At 45.7% G+C, this 18,242-nt stretch overlaps 1 protein-coding gene and 1 long non-coding RNA gene across 6 annotated transcripts in view; one reads left to right on the forward strand and one right to left on the reverse strand.

Annotated features, from left to right (window-relative positions):
- Positions 1 to 18,242, forward strand: part of THSD7B (thrombospondin type 1 domain containing 7B) — an 805,377-nt gene that overhangs the window by 703,797 nt on the left and 83,338 nt on the right. For all 4 annotated transcript variants that reach the window (XM_089654059.1, XM_089654060.1, XM_089654057.1 and 1 more), the window contains one exon: positions 4,300 to 4,445. In XM_089654059.1, coding sequence (XP_089510185.1) covers positions 4,300 to 4,445 — 146 coding nt within the window. The remainder of the gene's footprint in view (positions 1 to 4,299; positions 4,446 to 18,242) is intronic.
- LOC149445238 (uncharacterized) overlaps positions 1 to 18,242 on the reverse strand; it is a 144,484-nt gene that overhangs the window by 17,100 nt on the left and 109,142 nt on the right. The gene's annotated exons all lie outside the window — the stretch shown is intronic.

Genomic DNA, 18,242 nt, shown 5'->3' on the forward strand with positions numbered 1-18,242 from the left:
TATTTAGTCAGCCACCAATTGTGCAAGTTCTCCCACTTAAAAAGATGAGAGAGGCCTGTAATTGGCATCATAGGTAGACCTCAACTATGAGAGACAAAATGAGAAAAAAAATCCAGACAATCACATTGGCTGATTTGGAAAGAATTTGCAAATTATGGTGGAAAATAAGTATTTGGTCAATATCAAAAGTTCATCTCAATACTTTGTTATATATCCTTTGTTGGCAATGACAGAGGTCAAACGTTTCCTGTAAGTCTTCACAAGGTTGGCACACACTGTTGCTGGTATGTTGGCCCATTCCTCCATGCAGATCTCCTCTAGAGCAGTGATGTTTTGTGGCTGTCGCTGGGCAACACAGACTTTCAACTCCCTCCAAAGGTTTTCTATGGGGCTGAGATCTGGAGACTGGCTAGGCCACTCCAGGACCTTGAAATGCTTCTTACGAAGCCACTCCTTCGTTGCCCGGGTGGTATGTTTGGGATCATTGTCATGTTGGAAGACCCGGCCACGTTTCATCTTCAATGCCTTGCTGATGGAAGGAGGTTTGCACTCAAAATCTCACGATACATGGCCCCATTCATTCTGTCCTGTACATGGATCAGTCGTCCTGGTCCCTTTGCGGAGAAACAGCCCCAAAGCATGATGTTGCCACCCCCATGCTTCACAGTAGGTATGGTGTTCTTTGGATGCAACTCAGCATTCTCCCTCCTCCAAACACGACGAGTTGTGTTTCTACCAAACAGTTCTATTTTGGTTTCATATGACATTCTCCCAATCCTCTTCTGAATCATCCAAATGCTCTCTAGCAAACTTCAGACGGGCCATGTACTGGCTTAAGCAGGGGGACACGTCTGGCACTGCAGGATCTGAGTCCCTGGCGGCGTAGTGTGTTACTGATGGTAGCCTTTGTTAGGTTGGTCCCAGCTCTCTGCAGATCATTCACTAGGTCCCCCCGTGTGGTCCTGGGATTTTTGCTCACCGTTCTTGTGATCATTTTGACCCCATGGGGTGAGATCTTGCGTGGAGCCCCAGATCGAGGGAGATTATCAGTGGTCTTGTATGTCTTCCATTTTCTAATTATTGCTCCCACAGTTGATTTGTTCACACCAAGCTGCTTGCCTATTGCAGATTCAGTCTTCCCAGCATGGTGCAGGTCTACAATTTTGTTTCTGGTGTCCATCGACAGCTCTTTGATCTTCACCATAGTGGAGTTTGGAGTGTGACTGTTTGAGGTTGTAGACAGGTGTCTTTTATACTGATAACAAGTTCAAACAGGTGCCATTGATACAGGTAATGAGTGCAGGACAGAGGAGACTCTTAAAGAAGGTACAGGTCTGTGAGAGCCAGAAATCTTGCTTGTTTGTAGGTGACCAAATACTTATTTTCCACCATAATTTGCAAATAAATTCTTTCCAAATCAGCCAATTCGATTGTCTGTTTTTTTTTTCTCATTTTGTCTCTCATAGTTGAGGTCTACCTATGATGCCAATTACAGGCCTCTCTCATCTTTTTAAGTGGGAGAACTTGCACAATTGGTGGCTAACTAAATACTTTTTTGCCCCACTGTATATATATATATATGGGATATGATGAGTGTAAAAGGATTTACATTATTTGGTGTACTTTAGTAGACCCCACCTTAGGCTACGTTCACATCTATGCGTGTGCGGTTGATACGTTTTTTAATGTATTTTTACAGTGCATTTTCACACCTTTTTATGTGTTTTCAAGCTTCCTGCATTTTTTTTGGTAGGAGGAGGAGGCTAGTTGTTAAAGTGGAACTCCCCCCTAAAAAATTAAAAGTCATCAACTACAAGTACTTTATTTTCTTCTCACCCTTCAACATGCTCTCACTAACTTTCCTTTTTTGCTATAATGCCCTTTCTCTTCAAACTCTCATTTCTTTTCCCCTCCTCGCCATCTCACAACCTGTACATATCACCATCACTTCTGTCCTCTCAATATTACTGCACTTATCATCTTGTGCTCTTTCTGAGCCCAGATAATGTCACCACCTCCAAATCACTGCGGCATCTACCCACATACAGTATAAATCCCGCTCTCACCTCACCTCCCTCACCCTCCTACTACTACTAATGTCCGGAAACATTGCCCCAAACCCTGGCCCTCCAAATACCATGCTTCCATGCGCCAGCCAGTAATCCTAGACTCTAACCTCTCCTTCGGTCCCCACATCCAATCACTGGCTAAATCCTGCCACCTCAACCTCCGCAACATTTCCAAAATTTGCCCCTTCTTGACTAACGACACCACAAAAAAACTTATTTATGCCCTGGTTATATTCCGCCTTGATTACTGCAACTCCTTCCTCACAGGCCTATGTTTACACAGGCTATTACCCCTTCTGTCTAATATGAATGCTGCTGTTATACTTATACACCTTACCAACCGATCAGTGACTGCTGCCCCTCTCTGCCAATTCCTTCACTGATTTCCACTAGCCCAACGTATAAAATTCAAAATACTAACCGCAATGTACAAAGCCATCCACAACGTCGCCCCCCACTACATCACCGACCTCATCCGCAGATATTGTCCAAATTGTCCACTCCGATTCTCCCAATACAACTTGCTCTCTAGCTCCCTTGTTACCTCTTCCCATGCCTGTCTCCAGGACTTCTGCAGAACCTCTCCTATCCTCTGGAACTCCCTACCCCAGTATATCCTGTCAGCCCCCATCCTGTCTGCCTTATGGCAATCTTTGAAAAGCCACTTATTTAGGGAAGCCTACCCCCACCTCCACCTAAGAACTGTGCTTGAATCACCTCCACCAGATCATCCCCCACAGCTGTTCCCTTTTGAATCACCTCCCCTTCCTTTAGATTGTAAGCTCCATGAGCCGGGCCCTCCTATGCCTTCTGTATTGAACTGTATTGTAATTGTACTGTCCTCTTTTATATTGTAAAGCGCTGCGCAAACTGTTGGAACTATATAAATCCTGTATTATAATAATAATAACAAAGGAAAATGGAAGTGAAGCCTTGTGCCTTCACAGCCGGTTTCCTACTGTACATGCCACAAAGCGTGCTGCACTTTGTGAATGGATTGCAGTCTTCTAGGACCTGTGAAGTGTTCCAGAAGGCTGTAGGGGGGGGCGAACTTCTGGCTCAGATCGCCGTAGCAATGTGATCCAGGAGTGGGAGCAGGTACCTGCCCCCCCCCAAAAAAAAGTGCCAAATGTGGCAGTGGAGGGATCGAGGAGGCAAACAAGCAGAACTTCCCCTTTTGGGTGGAGTTCCACTTTAAACACAATACCCTACTAAAAATGCATTAAATATGCATATACATGCATTTTTTATGCATTTTTATTGGGGTGTCATTGAAGTCTATGGAGCCAAAAACACACCTTTCTGAGTGTAAAAAAAGTGTCTCTACCTTTCCAAAAAATGCATTACTGGAAACTGTAAAGATATGAACAGGACACATAGGTAATAATGTTAAATGGATTGTAGTGTGTTTCTCTAGGTCTGCAAATGTACTAAAAAACACATAGATGTGAACTTGGCCTTACAGAGGAACTGTAGTTCTATTGCTCTTGCCATAATTCGCAAATGCTAACTTGTACCTTATGGCCTCCTTTAGTGTCCCTCATCACTCTGCCATCTTCTTCCGGGCTCCCATCACTTTTCTTCGGGCCATTTGGTGGCCACTGATGATGTAACTTATATGCATGCAGGAATTACACTGCCCCAACACCATTCTCAGAATCTAATTGATGCCAAAAATGGGCTGCGCATGCACCATAGGGATCAGGAAAGTTAGTATTTTTATAGTGGAAGAGCTTTATCTTCCAGCTTTCCAGCTTTTTTTTTTATTTTTGCAAAATTTTGCTTTAAACATAAAGTGGTTAATTTACTAAGGCAGACAAAATGAGCACTTTGCAAGGGCAGTTGCTGCAGAGCTTAGTAAATGAGGTAAGGCTTCACTTTACAAAGAATACCAAATCACATGCTCGAATATGATGGAAGTCAACATAGCTACCCCTCATTTTCTAAGCTCTGGTGCAACTGCCCTTGAACTGCACAGTCTATTTGCCTTAGAAAAAGTAAATCAACTCCTTAAATGCCGGTGAATCAAAACTAGAAGGCGGAAGGCATATTAACAATCCAGAGAACATGCAGTTACAGAAACGGATGAGATATTGTAGATCCAATAACTTTTTGGATTTCTGTGTTTTGGTCACCTGGCTCCTGTGGTTTGTCCACACATACTAACACTTCACACTTAGCCACCAACCACATGGGAAGGATTGATTGAAGAATCATATTTGTCTTATAGGCCAGCAAACCCATTCCCGACGCATCATAATGCAAGCAGAAGGAGATGGTAGACCATGTCCGGTTCATCTCACCCAGCACAAGGGATGCCCAGTTTCCCCCTGCTACGTCTGGAGGTTTGGAGAGTGGTCAACATGTAAAGTAGAGGTATGTAAAATTCTGCTTTGGGAATCACACACTTTCTACGGATGTCTGCTGGTATCTTACTAGTTTGCTTGTAATGAGTGTGAACTTTATATTATTACTTTATATTATATTATGTGAATATTATGTTATTGCAAAAAATACTTGTCCAAAAGTCACTTTCACAGTCTTGCGGTTTCATATTTACATGATGATACTTCATATTACATATTTGTACATTCTCCCTCTAGTGACTGACTATCTGTATATTACACTGTGCAATCAACAATACCTGATGCTGCTTTTTATAATTTGTTCTATATTTAAGTCTGATAAATAAATATACTGTATATCTGTATAGGCATGTACACTATTAACCACCAAAAGTATTTGCACTGCTCCTAACATTTATTTTGCTTAAAAGCCAAATTTCAGGCAGAGAAAAACAGCATTTGATCTATTTATGGATGCAATACCTGATGAAATGGCTTTTCACATACAGCTTTAGAGGTGTCTCTTCATCTCTTGTACGGCAGACTGGGAAAAGGAGAGGTTTTACTTGGAGCCAGTCCAGGTCAATAGCATTAGGTATTATACTAACAGAAATTGGTCACTTTGCACAAGTGTTCTTATTTTAGATCATGGCACTGGGAGGAGGACACATGGGTTCAGTGCCTGTTGACCATGAGCTGGCAACCGCAGAACTCCAGCTGTTGTTGGACAAAAATCCCGTGAAGCATTTCAAGTCTCTCTTGGCAATAGGCATGAATCCCAGAGCAAGATATGTGATGGAATTTGTAGGTTCTCCAAGTGCCAAGGTTGCCTACCCCTGCTGTAGACCATTGGTGGTCAACTTGCTCGATAAAGCTGGTCTCAAGTGCAGTCATGAATATCACCAAAGTCCAAAGCTATAGAACACAATCATAGGTCGTGTCTGAGACAGAAGGCCTGCTACAGGGACTGCTGCTGACTACATTGTCAGAATGGGTATATTTCCCATCTAAAAGGAGGTTTTGCACCAGAACAAATTTAGAGCCAATTGATTGTAGCTTTGAGTCCATTCATGTTCTTCTTCCATTTTCCAAAGCCCCGATGAAGGGGGAGTTCTGTTGCCCTGAAAAACATTGGCTTTTTGTATGTGGTGCTATTATGAACAATTTGGGCTCCTTACAGCTCCCTTGAAATAGGCAGACACCTTTAATGATACTGCTCCCAACAATATCCACTATACAAAATGTGAAATAGAAAAATAGAAAAGAGCACTAACATCAAGGAAATGGTAGGAAAGCGTGAAAAAAGAACAAGCCAAACCATCTAATTTGCAGAAGCCTGTTGTAAGGTGTAGTCTGTATTTCCCATTATAGGTGGTGCTATATTTTAGCAGGAATACAGAAGGGAACCCTGCTCCTCTATGACATCCTGGGTCACAACAGAGCAGCTGTCCGGCTGGATGCTGATGCCCTGTGTGAATCCCGTGGCCATCTTGGGAAGGGACATGCCTATTCAAGACACAGGTTTCCTGATTTGGCATGCATTCTGCAAATGGTTAGTGTAGGGACAGGTTCGCCATCTGTCAGGGACAGTATCTAGTGTTAGGGAGAGGTTCTGGGGGAGTATAGAGACAACACTACTAGTCTTCCAGTTGGGTTGGACCGGCCAGGCCGCATTCTCGCTCCTCATTGCAGAAGCTGTCACCATCAAGTACTGCTGCTACAGACTTTGTATGTGGCTCTGGATGGTTGTGCACAGCCATCGGGCCTAGTGGTATCTTCTTGGAACTTTCTGCAATACTTAGTTACTCGGCCTCTGTGTGATTCCAGTGCCGCTGCACCATGCTCACAAGCCAGTCTAATGAATAGTTCTCCTTCAGTGGAGTAAGCACTAAGGCAAAAAAAGAAAACATTTTTAGTACTAGTTGCTGGGGACTAAGAGCCGCACAATAAGTACCAAAGGGTCATGTATAGCCCTTGGGCCACAGGTTGGCCACCATGGCTGTAGACAGTCCCAGCACAGGCTTGTATCAGAGGAAACAGTAGCAACAATCAAATTGTGTTTTTTTTTATATCTGATTAATTACTTGGCTACCATATAACACTCATGTAAGTCTGTCTGAGTCTGTCCCAGAGACTTTGGATAAGGCGGTTCTTTCTGGTGATATCCTTACCCCTTAGGCCCCTTTCACACAAAGGGTCTGCTCAGGTCCGCCTGTCAGTTTTTCAGGTAGACCTATCCGGACAGTACATTTACCAATATGGACAGGTGAGTATAAATGGACTTGTCTGTTTACACCAGGGGTGGGCAAACTTTTTGACTTGAGGGCCGCAATGGGTTCATATATTGGACCCGGGGGCCGGACCAAGAGTAGATGAATGATGTGTATGTGTCATCCATAGTAAGTATAGTAATATTCCCCCATAGTAATTAATCCCCCATATAGTAATTCATCCCCCATATAGTAATTCATCCCCCATAGTAATTCATCCCCCATATAGTAATTCATCCCCCATATAGTAATTCATCCCCCATAGTAATTCACCCCTCATAGTAATTCATCCCCCATATAGTAATTCATCCCCCATATTAATTCATCCCCCATATTAATTCATCCCCCATATAGTAATTCATCCCCCATATAGTAATTCATCCCCCATATAGTAATTCATCCCCCATAGTAATTCATCCCCCATATAGTAATTCATCCCCCATATAGTAATTCATTCCCCATATTAATTCATCCCCCATATAGTAATTCATCCCCCATAGTAGTTCATCCCCCATATTAATTCATCCCCCATATTAATTCATCCCTCATATAGTATTTCATCCCCCACAGTACTATCCCCCCCCCAAGTAGTAAGCCAAGTCCCCCGTGTCAATTCACTTACCTTTGCTCCGCGCGTTCCTCTCGCCGTGTTCCCGCGCTGTTCCGGTCTTCAGGGCGGACTGTGAGAGGAGCCTAGCTCCCCTCCCCTCACGTTCGTCACGCTGCCCCGCCTACACACATCCTGACAGCCACATCCGCGGGCCGGATTAAAAGGTCCGCCGGGCCGTAGTTTGCCCATTGCTGGTTTACACCCTCCTACCTCTGATCCAATCCACTAAAGAACAAACAAAGGGGATCCAACCTCCTCCATCTAGGCAGATCAGATCGGAGGGCAGTCAGGTGTAAACAGACAGCCAAGTCCATTTACTCCTGGCCGCCCATAGAGCAGAGTGGTCTGTGTTCATGTCCTCTCTGTAGAAATTGAGCAGACATGGACCTGTCATCTGGCCTGCTTTGCTCATCTAAAGGGAGTCCGCCCCATGTGAAGAAAGGAACCAAATGAAAGGGGGATAGGACTTAAAATAATTTAAAGATAACTCAAAAAAATGCATTATCTGACTTATTGAACCTGAAGTCAAAGCGGAGAAGTTTACTCTGTGTCAGATGACGTGTGAGTAACATTGTCAGTAACACCAGCACAAACCTCACTAGATGTAGTTAGCTTGTGTATTTGCAATTTAAATAGATACAGTATGATAAAATCCTTAAGATTTCCATTCTGCTGTTCTGTTCGTATCCATATGTAAATTAAGTCTAAACTATTGACATCTCCTGATGCGATACAGGTACCTGATGGGATTGATAATGATGAGGATTTTTCCAGTCTGGATATAGATTGAGGTTCTGTATTCATAAAGATGTCTAAGTTTATGTACGAAAGGATCTGCAGTGCATCTCCACAGCAATGCACATTTCTTCATGTTTGATCTCTTTAAAAGACTCTACAAAAAATACCAGATGATCCTGCAAAAATTCAGTTCGCCCATAACATCAGGTTGTGAGCTTGTAACATAATGGGGAAGGAGGTGGCAGGTTCACTTTTTAACCCATTCTTGATGGTCCTTTGGTGACTTTTTTATGATGCACTCTCATCATGGAGCCCAAGGGATCCCAATATAATTATTTTAGGCAACTCCTTCAGGGCAACCCAGCCTGGCCTAACCAGTACTTTGCAGAGTCTTTATTTCTACCTGTTCTAGATCCAGCCAGCAATGGATCCTGTTATTGGCCACAAGCCTGCCTCAGGGAGAAGTTCCCTTAAAGGATAAGTCCACCTTTCTGAAAAAAAAAAAAGTGCACATATTGTTGCAGGAAAAAAATGCATTTATCATTTTTTCCACCGGAGCCTACAGAGCATTTTACCCCGTCAATGGATCGCAGGTGCAATGTAAAGCTCCAGCAGACACATCCTCTAGCTTTCTTGTCAGTATCTCTGCATGGACTTTCTGTTTGAAAGGTGGAGGAAGTGTCAGTGGACTACGAGGGTGCTGATCAGCTCACTCTCAATTCATTGAGAACTACAAGCTGTCTGCCACTGTGGCAGATAGGACTTGAAGTTTTATCATTCACAGATTGCTCTGAATGAATGATTCAGCTGTGTGTGTGACAGCTGACACAGCAACAAATCTTCTGCAATCCAGTATGGCACCAATCTTATGGGAAGACGATCTTTATTACTGGCTTCTCAAGATCATGAAGCCAGTTACAGTCCTCAAAAATTGACCATGCTGCCCTCTACAGGCTGGGGAATCCATCAGCACTGCACATAAAAGAACCAAAGGAGGGCACACCAGCCTTATACATTTTCCGAGATAACATTTATTTAAAAAAAACAACAATAATATACTCACAAACCGTAATGAACAACAGGCTCATCACAGATCTACAACAGAAAAGCCTGAACTTGTGCACACAACACTAAAGCGTTTTGAGGATGCCCCTCTTAATGAGGTCTAAATGAAGAGGGGCACCCTCGAAACGAGTTAATGTCTGCAGGAATTTGTGACAGCTTCCCTGTCCATCTGGAGGTATGTGTTTATGAGTTCTGGGTGTTCTTTTGTGATTTGTGATGAGTCTCTTGTTCAGTACCATTTGTGAGTAGATTACTATTCTTTATTTTGGAAAACAATAATAACTTTGATAATGCACAAGGCCAGTGTTCCCTCTTTTGTTCTTTGCATGTGTGACAGCAGATGCGGGGAAGAGGAACCCCTGCCTGCTGTCACAGGGAAGGGGAGTTAGGAGGAGAGGGGGCTCTGCATGATAATGGTACATGTTACACACTAAATATGGGTATAACATGTTCAAAAGATGAAGTTATCATTTAATGACGGGAGCAAAGAAGCAGTCTTCATCATATAGTCTCTTTCTGAAGTATTTACTGAATTAATGAAGGAACATACAACTCAACCACCTGATGAGATGGTGATACTTGGCTTACATGTTGCAAACAGTTCAGGTAGGATGGATGAAGAAATCGAGATGAGAGTGTCTTGTTACCATCAAGGAGAGTCCACAATCCCATTTCCAAAAGTAACAAAAGTCCTTCAACTAAACAATATTGGCATCTCATCTACATGGTACTCTGTCTCTAGCCTCCAGACAAAGTAACACAATTATGCTATCCCACTACTGGTAGCTCAGCTTCCTCCCCCTAAGACCTCCCGCCTTGCTTTACATACCTTTTTCTGAGTGTGTCCTTTGGGTTGAAGAGGGCAGGGCTAGCACTCAACCTAGGCAGGCTCTCAACATCATTCCCAACCAGGGTTCCTACAGAGATTGCTAGGAGGTCTTTAGACTGTGGATGACTGACCTCCCATCTGATGATACCTAAAATGTTTTGGGAAACTTTTCAAAGCCAGGGGATGACATCAATGATCTTTTAGCTGTCCATAAGGGTGGCATTCTTCCAAATGACCACCAATGTAAGGGTGGCATTTATTCAACTGAGCACCAATGTAAGGTGTATTCCTCCAACTGACCATCAATGTAAGGGTGGCATTTATCCAACTAAGCACCGATGTAAGGGTGGCATTTATCCAAATGAACACCAATGTAAGGTGTATTCCTTCAACCGAACACCAATGTAAAGGTGGCTTTCTTCCAACTGACCACCAATGTAAGGGTGGCATTTATCCAACTGAGCCCCAGTGTAAGGTGTATTCCTCCAACTGTCCATCAATGTAAGGGTGGCATTTATCCAACTGAGCCCCAGTGTAAGGTTGGCATTTATCCAACTGACCACCAATGTAAGGTGTATTCCTCCAACTGACCATCAATGTAAGGGTGGCATTTATCCAACTAAGCACCGATGTAAGGTGTATTCCTCCAACTGACCATCAATGTAAGGGTGGCATTTATCCAACTAAGCACCAATGTAATGGTGGCATTTATCCAACTGACTACCAATGTAAATGTGGCATTCTTCCAACTGACCACAAATGTAAGGGTGGCAGTTATTTCAAGCGTTAATTTCTGAAAAAAAGGTTGGATAAAGGCTGCGCTACACTAAGGCTCCTTCTTCCATGGTGGGAACATCCAGAAGCTAAATGGGGGGATTAATTCTGTACAGTACTCTACCAGCTGACAACACAGTGCCTCCCCGCTACTGAAATCACATACAGCATTGTCAGCCTGAGTTCTGTCCTGTTTGGACTACAGAACACCACCTTGTCTCCTCATCTCTATAATTGGGAGATGTGCTGTAGTACAACAAAGGAGAGCTCAGGCAAGGCTGGCAGCAGAGACAGAGCTGCTAGCTTACTACAGGAAGTTAGGGGCTCACTGGATTTCTGGGAGGATCCCCAGGTGGTGTTCTATACTTTCAGCATTTTTAAAGGTACAACGTATGCACTTTAGCGGTATGCTGCATATCCTTGTGTTTGGGAGGGTTTTTTTTTGTTTTAATTTTGCACAGACATGCATTGTAGGTACCCTGCATGAGTTCATTACCCAGTTTTCTGGCCATACTGGTTTGTGCTAACACTAAATTTAGCATTTCTGGTCAGAAGTCAGAGTGTCAGAGCCCTATGCAGGTGTCTGAAAGGTAACTCCTAATTAAACTTCAGGGTGATCCATGTCAGAGGCAGTCCAATCCACAAGATTAATGGCTCCATTATGTTGGGGATCAGTCAATCCTGAGACATCCAAATTGGCTTTTCCTTATCTTTGTTGCTTGATGGTTTCCTGTGTTGGTTTCAACCACCATGCATAGAATGTAAAGTACGAGGCAGGTAGCACATTTGACAGCCTTTAAGATCAGGGTTGCTTAGGCAAACATTCATACAACATGCTCCCGATTGATCTTTTGGTTGATAATTAGCGCAGTGTGTCAGAGAACACGCATGTGTCCTCCCCTTATTTGAAGCTGAATTATTTAGCCATCAACGAGGAAGATCAATATGTTATAAATACATGGAATACATGCCTGGAAATCAGTTCATTTATAGTGATTTCCGCAGACAATTGCTAAATGCCGTTTATTAAGGCAGTAAATGAGTGGTGTGTTTGCCATGTTTATGTAATGCAGACAAACTGCATAGTGCTTGATAAAGCACGTTCCCTATTCACAGCCCAGGGGCGCACACATTTTAATGTCTCCAATACAATCTCTTACATATTCCATTGCCAACTCAGCTAAAAGCAGTTTGAGGACAAGGGGAGGGCATAAGGGGGTCCACCCTGAGCACTTTGGTACCATGTGATGTGTGTGTGTGGGGGACGACGACGAGGGGACTGGGGGGGAGATTTGAGTCAGGAGGGAGAATTTGAGGTACAGCCAGGGGTAATAATTGTTCTAGAAGGGGAAATTTGTGCAGGGTGCTAGGAGTGGTGAATTGGGGGGATTTGTGTTGGGAGGGGGGATGAGGGAAGAGAAGTTATGTTAGGAGGGAGAATTTAGTTGGCTTGTGCTAGAAGATATCATATGGTAGAGGGGAGATGGGATTTGTGCTTTTAGGGGAAATTTATTTTGGGGACAGAAACTGGGCTAGTAGGGATGATTGAGGGCTACTTGTGCTTGGAGGAGAAATTTGGGTGGGAAGAATGTATGCTAGGAAAAAATTGTGATGGGAGGGGGCTTTGGAGTGGGAAAGAGAAGATTTGTGCTTGCAGGGGAAATTGGAGGGGTAGAGGATTTTTGCTAGAAGGGGTGATTTTTTGGGGGGAGATTTGTGTTGAGGAAATTTGGGGGCAGAGGGGATTTAACTGGGAGTGTGTTGGGAGGCAAACATTTCTGCTAGGAGGGGACATTTCAGCAGGGGGGCAGATTTGTTCTGGGAGGAGGAATTTATGCTTGGGGAGTAAGCATGCAGATTAATGCTTGATTTTATTTTTTTTGGGGGGGGGGGTTGCGGACACAGAACGCTCATACATCTTGGGAGGATGGGAGCCAAGTTTGGCATGTTCTCCCTGGGCTCTAAATGACCTTGTCCCGGGACTGATTGCAGCTTACTACTGAAAAGTCCTGTATACTGTATACAGTGGGGCAAAAAGGTACTTAGTCAGCCACCAATTGTGCAAGTTCTCCCACTTAAAAAGATGAGAGAGGCCTGTAATTGGCATCATAGGTAGACCTCAACTATGAGAGACAAAATGGGAAAACAAATCCAGACAATCACATTGGCTGATTTGGAAAGAATTTATTTGCAAATTATGGTGGAAAATAAGTATTTGGTCACCTACAAACAAGCAAGATTTCTGGCTCTCACAGACCTGTACCTTCTTCTTTAAGAGGCTCCTCTGTCCTGCACTCATTACCTGTATCAATGGCACCTGTTTGAACTTGTTATCAGTATAAAAGACACCTGTCCACAACCTCAAACAGTCACACTCCAAAATCCACTATGGTGAAGACCAAAGAGCTGTCGAAGGACACCAGAAACAAAATTGTAGACCTGCACCAGGCTGGGAAGACTGAATCTGCAATAGGCAAGCAGCTTGGTGTGAACAAATCAACTGTGGGAGCAATAATTAGAAAATGGAAGACATACAAGACAACTGATAATCTCCCTCGATCTGGGGCTCCACGCAAGATCTCACCCCGTGGGGTCAAAATGATCACAAGAACGGTGATCAAAAATCCCAGGACCACATGGGGGGACATAGTGAATGACCTGCAGAGAGCTGGGACCAACGTAACAAAGGCTACCATCAGTAACACACTACGCCGCCAGGGACTCAGATCCTGCAGTGCCAGACGTGTCCCCCTGCTTAAGCCAGTACATGTCCGGGCCCGTCTGAAGTTTGCTAGAGAGCATTTGGATGATCCAGAAGAGGATTGGGAGAATGTCATATGGTCAGATGAAACCAAAATAGAACTGTTTGGTAGAAACACAACTCGTCGTGTTTGGAGGAGAGAGAATGCTGAGTTGCATCCAAAGAACACCGTACCTACTGTGAAGCAAGGGGGTGGCAACATCATGCTTTGGGGCTGTTTCTCCGCAAAGGGACCAGGACGACTGATCCACGTACAGGACAGAATGAATGGGGCCATGTATCGTGAGATTTTGAGTGCAAACCTCCTTCCATCAGCAAGGACATTGAGGATGAAACGTGGCTGGGTCTTCCAACATGACAATGATCCCAAACATACCGCCTGGGCAACGAAGGAGTGGCTTCGTAAGAAGCATTTCAAGAGCCAGAAATCTTGCTTGTTTGTAGGTGACCAAATACTTATTTTCCACCATAATTTGCAAATAAATTCTTTCCAAATCAGCCAATGTGATTGTCTGGATTTTTTTTCTCATTTTGTCTCTCATAGTTGAGGTCTACCTATGATGCCAATTACAGGCCTCTCTCATCTTTTTAAGTGGGAGAACTTGCACAATTGGTGGCTGACTAAACACTTTTTGCCCCACTGTACGTATATATTATATATATATATATATATATATATATATATATATATATATATATATATACTGTATATACATACACATGCAATGTGGACATCAAGAAACATGAGCTAACAAAATCAGCAAACAAGGAATCTGGATGAGGAGACAGAGATACAGATCAGTGGGTTGAGGAAGTTAATTTCCTTTATCTTTGTCTCCTCATCTGAAGCTTCAAAGTCATAATGAAGTCATGGCCTGATTTCTGGATGTAGCTGGGCGCAGGGAATACCAGGCGACACACCAGAAGATATGGACACAATAAATGGCACATGCAGGCCCTTTTCAGTGTTTGTGCTCCTAAGAAATGTCAGATCAATTAAAGTGGAAATCCACAAACACTGTATAAACTGCTTGCTTGGTCTAGGGGGGTCTTAACAGTGGTGTATTTTGGTTTTGTGCTGCCCTAGGCAAGACTAAAATCGGGCACCCCCCTCCCCGCATCTAAATTTGCCACGCCCTTTTATCTGGAAACTCCACCCCTTCCTCTTTAGGCTCCACCTCTTCCTATTAGAACTCCGCCCACTGACAACGATGGGGAGCTATTCCTCCCACTGACACCAATGATGGGGCACGATTCCTCCCACTGATACCAATGATGGGGCACTATTCCTCCCACAGACACCAATGATGGGGTACAATTCCTCCCACTGATACCAATGATGGGGCACTATTCCTCTCACTGACACCAATGATGGGGCACTATTCCTCCCACTGACACCAATGATGGGGCACTATTCCTCCCACTGACACCAATGATGGGGCACTATTCCTCCCACTGATACCAATGATGGGGTACAATTCCTCCCACAGACACCAATGATGGGGCACTATTCCTCCCACTGACACCAATGATGGGACACTATTCCTCACACTGACAGTAATAATGGGGCACTATTCCTCCCACTGACACCAATGATGGGGCACTATTCCTCCCACTGATACCAATGATGGGGCACTATTCCTCACACTGATACCAATGATGGGGCACTATTCCTCCCACTGACACCAATGATGGGGCACTATTCCTCCCACTGATACCAATGATAGGGCACTATTCCTCCCACTGACACCAATGATGGGGTACTATTCCTCCCACTGACACCAATGATGGGGCACTATTCCTCCCACTGATACCAATGATGGGGCACTATTCCTCCCACTGACACCAATGATGGGGCACTATTCCTCCCACTGACACCAATGATGGGGCACTATTCCTCCCACTGACACCAATGATGGGGCACTATTCCTCCCACTGACACCAATGATGGGGCACTATTCCTCCCACTGACACCAATGATGGGGCACTATTCCTCCCACTGATACCAATGATGGGGCACTATTCCTCCCACTGACACCAATGATGGGGTACAATTCCTCCCACTGATACCAATGATGGGACACGATTCCTCACACTGACAGTAATGATGGGGCACTATTCCTCCCACTGATACCAATGATGGGGCACTATTCCTCACACTGACACCAATGATGGGGCACTATTCCTCACACTGACACCAATGGGGCACTGCAGAGAGATAGGTGAGGGGCAGTGGGACAGGAGGAGCTCAGAGGGACAGGTAGGGGGCAGCGTGATGGGGGGCATGGGACAGGATCAGGGCAGCGGGACAGGAGCAGCGCAAAGGGACAGAATCAGGGCAGTGAGACATGAGGAGCGCAAAGGGACAGGTGAGAGGCAGTGGGACAGGAGGAGCGCAGTGGGACAGGAGAAGCGCAGAAGGATAGGTGAGGGGAAGTGGGACAGGAGGAGCACAGAGGGACAGGTGGGGGGCAGCGTGACAGGGGTCATGGGACAGGATCGGGGCAGCGGGACAGGAGTGCAAAGGGACAGGATCAGGGCAGTGGGACATGAGGAGCGCAAAGGGACAAGTGAGGGGCAGTAGGACAGGAGGAGTGCAGTGGGACAGGTGAGGGGCGAGACATGAGGAGCGCAGAGGGACAAATGAGGGGCAGTGGGACAGGAAGAGCATAGAGGGACAGATGGGGGGCAGCGTGACGGGGGGCATGGGACAGGATCGGGGCAGCGGGACAGGAGTAGTGCAGTGGGACAGGTGAGGGGCAGTGGGACAGGAGGAGCGCAGTGGGACAGGTGAGGGGCAGTGGGACAGGAGGAGAGCAGTGGGACAGGTAAGGGGCAGTGGGACAGGTGGAGCGCAGAGGGACAGGTGAGGGGTAGTGGGACAGGAGGAGCGTAGAGGGACAGATGGGGGGCAGCGTGACGGGGGGGCATGGGACAGGATCCAGGCAGTGGGACAGGAGGAGCGCAGTGGGACAGGTGAGGGGCAGTGGGACAGGAGTAGCGCAGTGGGACAGGTATGGGGCAGATGGACAGGAGGAGCGCAGTGGGACAGGTATGGGGCAGATGGACAGGAGGAGCGTAGAGGGACAGGTGGGGGGCAGATGGACAGGAGGGGTGCAGTGGGGACAGATGGGTGGTAGTGGGACAATGTGGGGGACAGGAGGGGGAAGTGGAACAGGTGGGGGGCAGTGTATCAGGGGACAGTGTGACAGGAGTTGGGATGCACCAGTCCTCCAAGCACTTACCTGTCCAGCAGGGGCTCCTCCAGATGGTGTCCCTTCTCCCCCAAGTTCTCCGGCGGCGGCTGCAAAAGAGCGGGCGGGCTCCGCCCCCTGACCTCGTCCTCTTCTGCTTTCTCCTTCTGGCCTTCCTGCACATCCCGGGCCCGGCACACTGACAGCGGGCCCCGCCCCTCCAGCGCTCCGAGCGCACACCGGGGATCCATCCACCTCTCCGCTCTCCTCTGCAGCCGGTGACATGCGCAGATGCGTTAGGGGGACAGATCTTGCCGCTACACCGGTCCCTCAGCCATGGTGGCCCTGCCCCTGTCCCTTTCCCACAGAGGTTCCGCCCCCCTGAAAAGTGCCGCCCTAGGCAACTGCCTAGTTTGCCTCGAGGCAAATACGCCCCTGGCTCTTAATGGTGTAGAGGCCCTTCCATCACTCCACAGTTCCTAGGCTCCCTCAGCATTGGATGACTGTTCCCCCAAAGATGCTCCTCTTTACCATTCATGCAGCTGCCTCCTTGATGACGTCATCACGGACAATGCAGGACAATGGTCTTACATTCTAAGTAACCATGTTGAGGGCCTGCTCAGGTTCCAACCAGGAGAAGAGGAGGCCAGAGCACCAGCTGCAGTAGGACCAAGGTGAAAACCCTAGATAAAACAATCCGTTTTTAATCCATATGCATTGGGGAAAGGGCTACAAATCCTTTATATATCTGCAAGCCTAGACTTTAAAGAGCAATTCTAGGTAACAAGCACAACAACTGTATTTAATTGAGAAAGGTCAGTCAATATAGCATCATCTGAGATCTCTGTAACCCATTGCGACCAGATATCACAGAACACCTCACCAGGTTCTCTTCTGCAGAGAAAAGTCAGGTTTCCTGCCAGACAAGGCTGTGCTGTGTGGCACAGCTATATAAATCTCAGAAATGGATGAACACAAATACAAATCCTGTGGCAGGTAAAACAGCTTCCATGTATGTACACTCACCGGCCACTTTATTAGGTACAATAGCTTGGTAACACAAATTGCTAATCAGCCAATCGCATGGCAGCAACTCCATGCATTTAGGCATCTAGATGTGATGATGACCACTTGCTTAAGTTCAAACCAAGCATCAGAAAGGGAATTTGAGTGACTGTGAACATGGAAGGTTGTTGGTGCCAGACGGGCTAGTCTGAGTATTTCAAAACCTGCTGATCTACTGGGATATTCACACACAACCATCTCTAGGGTTTACAGAGAATGGTCCAAAAAAAAGAAAATATCCAGTGAGTGGCAGTTGTGTGGATGAAAATGGCTTGTTGATGTCAGAGGAGAATGGGCAGAGTGGTTGCTGCGACATTCAGATAGTAGGGTCAGAATTTGGCATAAACAACATGAAAGCATGGATCCATCCTGCCTTGTATCAATGGTTCAGGCTGGTGGTGTAATGGTGTGCGGGAGATTTTCTAGGCACTAGCAAGGTGTAGCTAATAAGGTTGCTGGTGAGTGTGTGTTGTCTGTGTTTATTTAGCTTTTTTCCTGGAGTTGACTTCTAACTGTATGTAA

This window comes from Staurois parvus, unplaced genomic scaffold (assembly GCF_062004578.1).
Source record: "Staurois parvus isolate SC_StPar_1 unplaced genomic scaffold, SC_StPar_1.0 ptg000735l, whole genome shotgun sequence".
Taxonomy (NCBI): Eukaryota; Metazoa; Chordata; class Amphibia; order Anura; family Ranidae; genus Staurois; species Staurois parvus.